This window comes from Suricata suricatta, chromosome 16 (assembly GCF_006229205.1).
Source record: "Suricata suricatta isolate VVHF042 chromosome 16, meerkat_22Aug2017_6uvM2_HiC, whole genome shotgun sequence".
Taxonomy (NCBI): Eukaryota; Metazoa; Chordata; class Mammalia; order Carnivora; family Herpestidae; genus Suricata; species Suricata suricatta.
The window spans coordinates 12,484,400-12,497,171 of NC_043715.1; the positions used below are offsets into that span (position 1 = coordinate 12,484,400).

Genomic DNA, 12,772 nt, shown 5'->3' on the forward strand with positions numbered 1-12,772 from the left:
AAGCAGGCCCGATGGAATAGCTGCCCGACCCCTGTATAGTATACTGATATACCCTATGGGGTCTCCTTGCCTTTCCTTTGTAACAGCACTGCTGGCAGAGGTGTTAGAGACGGTAGGAATCCTCATCTGCCCTGCCCAAAGCAATGACAGGGCACCGAAACACACACATACCAACTTAAAAGATAACAATCCACACATCATAAAGCTAAACCCTTGTAAAGTATACAATTCAGTGGTTTCCAGTACATTCATAAAATTGTGCATCCACCACCACAAATTCCAAAACATTTTCATCACCCCAAAAAGAAACCTTGTACCCACCAGCTGCCACTTCCCACTGTTCCCTCCACCCGCCCCTGACAGTCATTAATCTACTTTGTGTCTCTGCGGACTTGCGCATTCTGGACATTTTGTATTAATGGAATCATCTAGTATGTGGCTTCTTTCGCTTGGCATAATAGTTTCAAGGTTCACCCATGTTGTAGCCTGGGTCCATTCTGTATTCATTTTTTTTGTGGCTAAATTGCCGTGGTATGGATATACCACATTCTATCCATTCATCAGTGCTGGACGTTTGGTTGCTTCCACTTTTTAGCTATTAAGAATAATGCTGCAGGACACTTGGCTGGCTTGCTCAGTAGAGCATGAGACTCTTGATTTCGGGGTCATGAGTTTGAGCCTACATTGGGTACAGAGCTTAATTAAAAAAAAAAGAGAGAATAATGCTGCTATGAACATTCATGTAGAAGTTTTTATGTGTACAGGTTTTCATTTCTTTTGGCTATATGCCCAGGGGTGGAATTTGTGAATCGTATGGTTAGTCTATGTGTAAGTTTTGAGGAATTGCCAGCCTGCTTTCCACAGTGGCTGCACCATGTTACATTCCAACTTATAGTGCACAAGGTTCCAACTTTTCCACATTCTTGCCAACACTTGGTACCTGTCATGATTATAGCCATCCTAGTGGATGGGGAGATCATAAAAATGTACTGGTATGCTTCTTTCTCAAAGTTGTTTTTTTAAAAATATATTTAGGTCTCTGATCTATTTCAATTTTTGTATATGGTGAGAGGCCTGAATTCTTCTGCATCTGGATGGATATCCAACTGTCCCAGTATAACATATTGGTTTTCTTTTTTAGATGCTCTGTTTTTTTTTTTTAAGTTTATTTATTTTGAGAGAGAGAAAGAGGAGAGAGAGCATCGCCAGCAGGCTCCTTGCTATCAGCGCCGAGCTCCACGCAGGACTTGATCTCCTGAATGGTGAGATCATGACCTGAGCTGAAATCAAGAAAGAGTTGGATGCTCAACCGACTGAGCCACCCAGCCACCTCTAGATGCTTTACTTTTTATATTTCTTTCTTGCCTCACTGAGATAACATTGACATATAACATTATACATGTTTAAGGTGTACAATGTATTGATTTTATACTTGTATACATTGCAAAATGATTACCACAGTGCTGTGGACTTAGCCAGTACTTTCATTTGTTGGGTTTTTTTTGTTGTTGTTGATTTGCCCACTGTTTTTTGTGGTGAGAACATTTAAAATCTACTCTCTTAGCAGCTTTCAAGTCTAGTCTTTTCAAGTCTAATCTTGCTAACTCTAATCACTGTTTTTATGTTAGAGGCTCAGAACTTATTAACCTCTGACTGGAAGTTTGTATTCTTTGACCAACATCTCCCCAATGTGGTATCTTAAGAGTCAACCAGGAGTTACCATTTACTGAGAACTTACTACATGCTACACTACACGTGTCTAAAACCTTTATACATAGTATCTAATTTAATCCTCAAAATAATCCTTGAAAATATATACTATTACTATTCTCATCATATACATGGAGAAGCTGTGAATTAAGCTGTGGATTATCTGGAGACACAGAGCTAATGAGTGGTGGTCTCTGAGCCCATGCAGCTGGCCTTCAGCGCCCATGTTCCCAACAGCTCCGCAGGCGCCCACCACTTGGGCACTGGTGCTAGGGGAGGTTCGGGGTTAGCGGGTCAGTAGGCGGGAGGCAGAAGACTGGAGCTAAGACCCTGCCAAGACTGAGGACACAGAGACTATGATCCATCTGAAGAAAGCACCTGGCCGCTGCCCTATGGGAACTCAGAGATGACACTGGGGGAAGCAGAGTGGCCAACAGGGACATCTGGGGCCATTGTTTCCCAGGCTGGCCTCTCTTTGGCCTTAAAGCCCTGACTTCCTCCCCAGACCTCGGAGAGGTGGGGGGGCACATGCCTGCATAAAACAGGGAACCCAGCTTGGCTGTGTGAGGGCACATCCGCTCCCAGAAGCATCAGCCCCAGGCACAAAACATGCATGTGTGGAACCATCCACGGTACCAGAAGCAAGCCCTGCATGGGAGCCCCATGGGCTGACTTCATGAGATGCCAGTGGTCAGAAGCAGTAAAACCCTCCTTTCAGTAGTTGTCTTTTGCTCAACTCAGACTTCCCTTACGTCACTTCTCCCAGCTGTGAATTACTCTATGAGCATTCCTTACGAGGAGTCACACCTTCCAACTACTGTCCTCCTTCCTGAGAACCTCTACACAGCCCCCGTGAACTGTGTGCAAGGGGCAAGCCTGGAGTAAGAAGCCCAGTTCGAGGGCAGGCCTCATTGAACTTGATGTTTGCAGCATGCTGCTCTGGGTCCCTGCCCGGAACAGCCTGGCCTGGGAGGTCCTGAGTGACTCTGGAATGGCAAACAGTCTGCGCTCCCTGGCCCAGTGGGGCTGTTTGCAGAATTAAGTGTCACATTCTTACAGATCGAGTTACCCTGGGCCCAGCTGGGGCTGATCTCTGAAGAGGTGGCTGTAGATACAGCTGTTAAAGCACCTCCTCCCTGTCCCCACGCTGTTGTGGTGGCCTGGCTGCACACCCCCAACACTGGCGGTGTGTGGGGACTGGAACCTTCTCCTGGGTGCTCACTTGTTTCTCTATGTGTACCCCACAACCTACATCGTTCCCAGGCTTAGGACCATTTGGGTTCCAAAGGACAAAGGGACTCAAACAGGGAGTGATCATAAATAAATCCTGCCTGCCACGGGGCTACAGTCTCCATTCCCAAGGGGCCAGGAATCTCTGGCAGGCGGACTCATCAAGCACGGTGTTTAGAGCAAGGCCTGGGAGTCCATGAGACTGGTTCAGATGTCCATCACTTACTAGCTGTGCAATTTTGGGCACGCCTCAGTTTCTTCACTATAAAGTGGGGACAATAAGAGCCCTTATTCCTTCAGTTAAAATTTTTTTAAAAAGATTATGTAATCTTGGGGCGCTTGGGTGGCTCAGTCGGTTGAGTGTCCAACTTTGGCTCAGGTCATGATCTCACTGCTTGTGGGTTTGAGCCCCATGTTGGGCTCTGTGCTGAGAGTTCACTGCCTGGAGCCTGCTTCGGATTCTGTGTGTGTCTCTCTCTCTGCGCCGCCCGCCCCCCGCCCGCACTCTTTCTTTCTCGAAAATAAATGAATGTTAAAAAAAAATTTGCCTTTATAAAAAAAGTAAATAAATAAAAATTAAGTAATCTTTATGCCCAAGGTGGGACTCGAACTCACAACCCTGAGATCAAAAGTCACATGTCTCACCAATTGAGTCAGCCAGGTACCCCCAATAAGAGTCCTTATTAAATGAGACAACACATTGAATATACTGGGCCCGGGGCCTGCCACATAGCAACAGTCCCTGTGCACTGAGCACAGACTATTAGCAAACATACCATAACTGAGAGCACGGTGAGGGGCAAACTGTTCCCATTCTGAGTCTTGGAATGGATGACTGAGGGCTGGGGGACAGTCTGGAAAGTCTCTGAGCGAAGAGACTTCAGATCTGGGACACTTCCACAGTGCTCTGCTAGGAGGCAGGGAGGCTGTGAGAAGAGGGTATTACCTGTGACTCCCCTGTCCCCAGCCCACATCTGGGGAGGGAGATCTGCCCGCCTCTCTGCTGATGGCTGGCCTGAGACAGCAGAAAAGAAGGCTTTGGGCAACTCTGAACACATCCCTGGTCTTCTTAGCCAAAGCCCCCTCTGGGCCACACAATCAACTCTCAATGTCCAGGCCCGCACGGCAGCCCCTGGAGCCGAGGCCCTTAGTGGGAGGGCGGAGGAGGGCAGAGTGACATCTGGGAGAAGCCACAGCAAGTGACTCACATTCTCACAGTAGTGGCTGCTGGGAAAGCTTCCACAGCTCAGCCCTCCCAGCGCTCCCAACTGTTTAAAGACTACAAAGAGCAAACTGAGTGGGGGCCGGGGGCCGGTCTGCGACCCAGATCAGGCTCATAGGAATGTCAGGGAGCTACTAGGGCCTGGCCTGCGGGGGCCTGCAGCTGTTGGGGGCAGGGACTTTTGTCCCTCAGGCTCCCACCCACCAGAATGGACTCTATTGAGGAGGAGCCTCTGCAGGACTGGGCTGGGAACCTCAGCAAGCTCACCCCAATCCTGGCCCAATTGTGTAGCGATGGCAGGTCCGGGCAGGAGAGGCAACCCTTCCTGGGAGGGCTGGTCAAGGACGGGGTGCAGCTTAGTGCTCACCACAGACAGAAGAAGGACCTACTTGGTCTCCCCCAGCCTCTGTTTCCCACCGGCCCACCATTTTTCTGACTAAACAGTCCCTCAGGTCTGGCTGGCCTGAGTCAGAACCTGCGAGACGTTCTCAGGCAGGGCTGCAGGGGGAGGAAGTGGTGGGGTGGCGAGTCAGCAAACTCATGCCGGGAGTGTGATTACATGGATGACGGGCCTCTCTCAACGGAACGAATTTCTGCCCAACTGCAGCCTGCTCCTCCCGCTGGGAGCACAGAGCACTTTGCTGGCCACTTCCGTCCACCTCCAGCCCTCACTCACCTCGCCCTTGAAGGCTGGGCAGGGAATCGGCTTCTTTTCTCAATAGCTCTGATAAAACCACCTCTGTCAGGCTCTCCTGCGGAGTGGGGCCCTGGGGCTGGGCTCTCTTACAGAGTGGGGCCCTGGGCTCAGTGCTTCCTTTAGGAAGGGGCAGAGCCCAGACAGGACCCCAGCACCTGATTCTGGGCAGGCCCTCCAACACTGCACTCGGGGGAGGTGCTGGGATGCAGGCCCGGGACGGTTTTGCTCAGTTGGCATTGTAGACAACGCAGTCTTCCAGGCCCACCAAAGATGGGGTGTGAGCGGGGGCCCAGGAAGTGGGGTGGCTGAGAATGACCTGGCCTTGGGTCTCAGGAGAGTCATACTCTTTGAGGCGCCAAGTAGAGTGGGGTTTCCATTCCCCGATCCTGCCGAGGACCAGCCCCTCAGCTGAATGCTGCCTGCCTCACATTTCTGGTTTGGAGAAGTCTGGAGAAGTGGGCTCTGGCAGGAAGTTCACGTGACTGCTGGCTGGCCGTGGGGCAGACAGATGCTGTCGGGAGTGCTCTGTATACAAACCTGGGCTGGTGGGGAGGGCGGCCAGGGAGCCAGCCGTGCAGATGTTGTTAAGTGAAACCTGATGTGGCGACATGAGAATCTGCAGAACGTCTCACAAACAACCTTCCCTGGGATGTCTTAGATTGAGTTTTGTGGCTATGACGCGCAGGAGCCTCACATGTCAGGATAAAAATAGCTCTGGCCTCAATAGGCAATGCGAGTTACAGTTCAACAAAACCAGATGCGAAAACCTTAGTGGCCCAGCCCAGACCTGGCAGGGTCCCTGCTTGGCTCCCCACCCTCTCGCCTCCTTTCCCCCTCCCCCGCAGGTTGGGGCCTGGGTGCCTGGTCAGTCCCTCGCATGGGGATGTGGATCTGCCACCCACAGAGTGTGGAGGAAAGGCCAGGGGCCCGGGGCAGATCCAGGGCTGGTTCCTGTCTGTGAACTTCACAGGGATGAGAAGCCTAGCACAGTGACTGGCACAGGAATCGCTCTGAGGAGGGGCTGCACAACCAGGAGGCTGGCATGGAACCCAGGGACGCAGGTGGGGAAGAGGCAGCTGCCCCTACAGAACCAAGGAGCTGGAAGAAAGGGAGGCCAAGGCCCGTGCTACAGCAGGGTCCTAGGAGGCGTGGAGTCTGCTGAATCGGAGGACCCGAACCCCTTGGCTGCATGGATAAAAGGGCGGCTGAGATGCTGCAGCCACGGCACTCTTGGGACTCGATCCAAGAGGCAGTCACTCTTCTCTGAGCCAGCCCAGCTGAGGCTGGGGAGCCCTCTGCCCCCAGCAGTGGCCCAAATCTTAGAGGCTTTCCGGCTGCCTGGTTCAGAGCGAGATAATCTAGCGGGCCACAGCAGGGCCCAGGAGGAAATCCCAGCTGACCTGGCAGGAGAGAGGGGCTGCATCAGGAAAGACTGCTGCTGAATCGGGGCCAGGCCAAGTGCAGCGCCAGAGGGAGACAGGGGGCCGGGGGGGGGGGGGGGGGGGAGCAGTGGCCTCAGGGCCATCACCGAGACTGGGGCCTGGGATGGAGAGGGTGACGCTCTCCCCCAGGAGACAGGTAAAGATCTGGGCAGTGGTGCTAAAGGAGCCTTCAACATGGCAGTGGGGAGGGGGCAGCCAGTTCCAGCACCCCCTCCTTCCATCATGATGACGAACTCTGAAAGACAGGTACTGGCCCTTACTGGGCACCTGACTCTGGCCCTTTAGGGATGAGTGTACCCTAGATCTTTCTGACACTGGCACCCATGCTCTTTTACACTGTCTGAAAGACTAGGTAGGAAGAAGGACTGTTAAGGCCCCAAGAGCAATAGAGAAGGCTTTGGGGGCTGGGAAATGGTCTGGTGAGGCTGGAGGAAGTGGAGGCAACCCAGAAGGGGTCCCTGAAGCCACCATGAAGAGAAGGGACACACTCAAAGGCTATGCCAGGATGCGCCCCAGGGGAGAAGCCTGGACTGCTGGTCTGGCCACCACTGCCTGGGTCCCCATCTTGAGCAGTGGAAGCTTCTGATGCTGGGCAAGTGCTCTTGTCCTCGAACATGGGAGTAAAGAGAGCAGACTCTCAGGCTAGGCTCCTGGGTCCGCACCAACACCTATGGCAATCCCCCTCCCACGTAAGAATGATAACAGTGCTTCTCCCGTGGTTCTTGTGAGGAGCTGGGCTCACCCACAGTGCGGTCCAGTGAGGTGACACACGGGAAGTGCTCAGAACAGTGTCTGGTCCTAACGTGCTCAATGTACTATGGTCACTCTTACCACGTGGGAAAATGCCCAGGGATGGCTTCCTGGGTTTCTTCTAGAACTGGTTTCTGAATTTGGCCACACTAGCCTGGGCTACAAGGAATGAAATGGAATCAGAACATTTCATTTCATGAAATGATTTTAGAACTGGGATCAAACTCCAAGCAGGACCAGAGAGCCCTGCAGGGCACAGACATGAACAGTTATCCCACCAGGAATGCGCCCCCTTGGCTGTAGAGGAAGGATAGGAAGACTGGATTTTGGAAGCAAACATCAGTCTTGGGGTGACCTTTGGCCCCAGATTGCTACACTGCTGCTGTGCCTGGCCAAGGGGCTCCCTCTCTTGCAGCAGAAATATTCAGGCTCCTGGAGGGCCACGCACATCTCAACTTAGGGACTGATCCCAGAGGTCCCCTGCTTCTGCTGAGCCTTCTGCTCAGGCTCAGAGTTAGGCCCCTTGGGTCTGCTCAAAGGGAGCTCATCACCCCTCTCCGTGGAGCCTAGGGGGCCTCGGCCAGAAGCCCCGAGTGGAGATGGGCAGAGAACGCACAGAAGTTGCCAAGTCATAGGAGACCCAAGTGGTCCTTTTCATTTCATTTCGCCAAATCACAACCTAGGGAGACAGCAAAAGTGGGATCCCTCTACTGGTTTTCCTTGGGGCCACCCACCCCGGCAGCTCCACTCCTGAATGCCTAGGGGAGGCTCTCTTCCAAGCCTGGGCCTCTGTGAAGGTCAGCAATGAAGTGGGGGGAGGGGAGAAGCGAGACCACTGGCCCGGCCCACACAGCTCTGCTGGAGGGAGAGGTGTCTGCACCAGGCCAGGTGGGGGAAAATCCCTGTGGGCAACTCAGTCTCGTGGGCCCTGGGGACCGCTGCTGTGGTGCTGCCCAGGCATGCGATGCTGTTCCAACCCTCACATCAAATCTGCACCATTTGAGTTTACCGACCCAGCGAGCAGGCAGAGTTCCCTATATGTGCTGCTCATTTCATCTTTGCTAGGCTCCCTGCCTCCTTGGCTTTCCAGAAAGAAAGACCCTTTACGTTGGGAGGGGGAGGGTGGTGCTCTGCAGTTAGCTCTTTCTCAGAGCTGTGCCCTGGAGAGCCAGAGGAAAGCAAAATCCAAACAGGAAGAGGGTCTGGCCTTGTAACTTCTGTCCCCGTGCGTGGCCAGATGGAAACAGACAGAATGACCCTCTTGCATGCCTGAGAAGCAGCGGGAGGAAGAGCAGCCCACAGACGAGTGAGTGCGCACTTCCTGCGTGCTTTCTGACCTAACGGCCAACCCCAACACCCCTGGTGCCTGGCCAGTGCCCTCCCCACGGCAGCTGAGGCAGGAGATGGGCCGGGGCCCAACTCTGACTTCCTGTGCTCTTCTTACTGGTCTGAACTTGACCTTAGCCTTTTAAAATCATGAACCCATTCGAAGAATCTGGTGCCAGCTGTGGACTTGCACACACGTGTGGTTCCCACACTCTCCGCAGTGAATGCGTGTGAGTCTCAGGCTCAGAGCACGTGGCCCACGGCACTGTGTATCCTTGAGGCAAGAAGATAGATTGGCTGCAGGCATTTCCTTGGTGTTCTTTCCAGGATGGAATTTCTTCCCATCTGGCATACTTGGTTGTTTTTCTATGAATTCAGGGTGAGTCCCTGGCTGATGCGAGCCAGTCTGACAGCCCTGGTGAGCTGGGGGAAGTCTTCACCACCTCAGCCTCACGAAAGGCCCACTCATCCTGGCAGGGCCAGGAGCCGGGGTTCAGAGCACACTGCCATCTGAGATGCCCTCAGTTCTTGCTCCCAGGTGGCTGAGCGGGCCCCTCGAGGAGCTCCCTGTCTGGGTCTCCCCAGGGCACACACCCCACCTGGGCCCCAGGCCATTTTCCAGCCCACCCCTTCGCTAATGAGTAAGCATTTTAGTCATCAGCTTCTTGGTGCCCAGAGAAAGAGAAAAAACACATCAGAGGTGGAGGGACAGATCCCAGAGAGTCTTGGTGATGAAGGTGTGCTTCCCCTGCACGGGGCGGTGCTGCCTGTTTGGCTTTCTCTCCTCCACTCTGAGGAGGAGAGAAGATGCCAGAGAGCGGTTTTGTGGAGACGGAGACCTAGGGCTAGCTCTGACTCTCGGGTGCCTTCTCTCGGCTGCTGCCTTCCCCTCTTCCAGTCACTTGTCACCCTCATCCCCTCACTGCTGCTCCTCTCCCCTCAGTGAGACCGCCCCCACCCCCCATCGTGGCCATGTGCCTTCACGCAGCCTCTGGCATTTCTGTCATCTGTCCCTGGGGAATGTAGGCTGACCCCCAAGTGCTGACATAGAACACAGGATGGAAAACAGACTCGTGGGCTGCGTGGCAGAGGGTGGGAACCTCACCAAGGGTCCCAGGGGCAGGATGTAGAAGCCTCCCAACCTCTGACTGCTCGGAGGAAACTGGGCTCCTGGGCAAGGAAGCCACTGTATCCTGGGGAAACAAGAGAAGGAAACCGGGCTACCAGGAGAGCCCCTCACTCCTTCCTTGCTTCAGTCAGACACAGCTGGAGACTTGGGCCCAGTTGCAGGAAGAATAGTGCACCAGCAGTGGCCTAAAGCCTGGGGTCCTATGTGACACCCCACTGCAGGCGCTGGGGGAGCTCTTGCCTTCAAGTGTCATCAGGGAGACGTCTTCAATGCACGAGCCTTCTGTGACTTGGCCCAGCAGCCCTGGGGTGCAGTCGGGCTCGCGGGTTCCCAGTGGCGCCATGAGCAGGGGTGCTTGGGGCCGGGTACCAGACGCCTTCGGGCCCAGCCTGCTGGAGGGGCGGGCAAGGAAAGGCCCTGGGTCTATCTATTTGACATCTGGCTTCTGCATCAAAGAGGAGCCATCGAGGACCTTGTATCTGGATATCAAGAGCCACTCAGGGGACAAAGAGACACCCCAGGGGAACACCCAAGATTTGCCGCGGACTTTCCTACCAACCTGCATTGTTGGCATTTCCCAGGATCACGTCACTGGAGGGAACTGGCATCTGCCTGGGAGGGAGAAGTTGGGAGCTGCACTGGCCCAGGGAGAAGAGCCACCTGCTATCTGGAAGGACCCCAAGGGGCGAGCCCCAGGAACACCAAAGCCACCTTCATGTCCAAGGACTGCCCGGAAACACCCTGTTTGAATTATCCCCTCTCCAGCCTGGGCTGCCTGCCATGATGTTTGCTATTTTTAGCTCCCCAATGAGGAAGGAAATGGCTGCCTAGTCTTCCACCTGTGAGACCCAAGGCTCCAAAGCCCTCTGATTCCTGACTGGGGAGACGCTGCCCCAGCAAAAGAGAGGATCCACTGACTCAGATGGTTTTATATTTAGCCAGTGGCTCAGAAGTATGAGTGGTGCAGGACGATGAGGAAAAGGGGATGTGAGGGCCTCTCGGGGGGTGGGGAGGCAACAGGAGGGCGAGGTCTGCCTGTCTCTCAGAGAGCAGAGGAAATTTCTGACTGCTCACACCTCAGCAGAGATCCAGGGCTTGAGAGGGACAGCCCAAGGGAGCGCCTGGTCCAGGTGGAGACCGAGCACTAGCACTCCCAGGGCCCTTGAGGCGCTAACCATAAAGGCACTACTTACCAGAAGTGTTCAGCAGGTTCGTTCTGCCAGGGGTGGGCACCTGAAGCTCTGAGTGGCTGACCCGGAGGTCAGGGCCATCAAGGGGGCCTGGGTCATCTGTCTGGCCTGCAGGGGAGGAAGCAATTTCTGCCAACACCTCCAGATCCTTCAGGATAACCTGGGGGAGAAAAGCAAAGGATGAAGGACATGGGCCTCTGGAGAGCTGTGGTCAGAGGCAGAGAGCTACCGCCAGGAGGTGGAGAAGGGTCTGCAGAGGCTGACAGGCTGGTGAGAGCCACCAAGATGAGGGCTGTTAACAGTGACCAGAAAGTTCTACAAAATATACAGATTGAAGAGAACACAGGTGGGCAGAAGATGGTGGCAAGGGGAGGGAAGAAGCTGCAATCTGAGGTGTGGGAGGAAGCTTTCCCATGACCACTCTTCTCTGGTCCCCTGAGCAGGGACCTCAGAGGTTCCCAGGAGATGTGGACTCAGGGTGCAGTCTGTGTGGGGACACTGGCCATGCCCCAATGTTGACCCGTGTGGGGGACCAACAGTGCCCTCTAGGCAACAGCTCAGCCCACCACCAGGCCACAGAACAGATCCTTCTGCAGAGGTGACACGAGGCCACCCTCTGCATTCAGAACATGACTATGAGCTCCAAGACCAAAGACTTCCTAACTTCTAGACACACTGCTCAATTCTCAGCTGCCTTTTTGATGTTTATACACAGGCCTGCCCCCTGCTGCCGAGTTCTTCCAAAGACAGGAAGTCACAGAGTTGAGCGTGGAGAATGGCAGAGCGAGCTCCAACCAGTGCTGGTGTCACGAGGTGCCTAGCCCTGCCTCACAACCCAAAGCCCTTGTACCCTTAGATGTGCCTCCCCCACACAGCACCCATCTCCTCTTGCTCTTCATCTGGTATCAACAGTCAGCAGGGTGCTGCCTCAGTAGGGTGGTGTGTGTGTGTGTGTGTGTGTGTGTGTGTGTGTGTGTAACTGCACGGCGCACCTGCTCTGTTCCACCTCACCACACCGCATGGAGGGCTGCCATTCCCGCCCCCACTCATCTCTGCTCTGAAGAGGAACGTACGTGTCCTAGCACAGGGGTGCCCCCAGGACCATCCCTGGCACTCCTGGATGGATACCAAGAATTACCATGGCAACTGAGGGCTGTGGTCCTGGACCTGCGAAGTGACACAGCACCAGTGGGTGGGGCCCTGGGAAGTGGGCTGTGTGCACTGTGATAGACCAGCTGGCTGGAATATGGGGACAATGTTCAAGGTAAGGCTATTCTAGGGCTTTTTGTGGGATGGTGAAAATGATTTGGAATCAGATAGTAGTGATGCCTGCACAACCTTGTAAATATGCTAAAACCCACTGAATTGTATATTTTAAAAGGGCAAATTTTATCTAAAAAAAAAAAAACAATAAATAAAGCTACTACCTTCTCTTCAAAGCGGTTTCTGTCTCAATGTGAGCAACGTGCCAGTGCCGCATCCTGCCCGGCCCCAGGCATCCCCTCTGCCAGCCCGGGCCCCCGCATCTTCTCCCAGCAGCACAGCGTGTTCAGCCCTCAAGTGCCCTGCAAGCCGGCGGTCTCGTGTCCTCCTGCCACACCGGCCTTCTTCCAGCTGGACACAGCACTCACTCACACACAGATGTCACCTTGCACCTGTCTGCATGCTTCCCTCCACCGCTCCCAGGCTTTCAGCACCTCCTGAGCACCCGCTGTGCCAGGTGCCGGGGCTGCAGGTGAGTCCCAGGTGCCTCGGCCTGCAGCCCATGGCCTGGTGGGGGGACCCAGAGCCTACCCTTCCACTAGTACGTGCGATTTTAGAACATTCTGACTGCTGGGCCTGCAGGGAATGGTGCATGTGTGCTGGCTGAAGGCCGTGGCTGCTGAGCAGCCCGGACAGATGGCAGGAACGAGCACTTGCCCCTGTGCCTAAACCAAGAACTGTGGGCCTGGGTGGGTCCAGGCCTAGAAATGGAGAGACCCAGGCCATCTGCTTTCCAGAAGGGCCCCCACTTCAGCAGTGGCAGAAAGTGGACAGAAAGGGAGGGGGTGGCATGGGGGAACAGACAGCAAGGCG

The 12,772-nt window shown here is 54.4% G+C and overlaps 1 protein-coding gene across 2 annotated transcripts in view; it reads right to left on the reverse strand.

Annotated features, from left to right (window-relative positions):
• Positions 1-12,772, reverse strand: part of VAC14 (VAC14 component of PIKFYVE complex) — a 99,676-nt gene that overhangs the window by 40,304 nt on the left and 46,600 nt on the right. For both annotated transcript variants that reach the window (XM_029924552.1, XM_029924553.1), the window contains exon 13: positions 10,700-10,856. In XM_029924552.1, the coding sequence (XP_029780412.1) occupies positions 10,700-10,856 (157 nt within the window). The remainder of the gene's footprint in view (positions 1-10,699; positions 10,857-12,772) is intronic.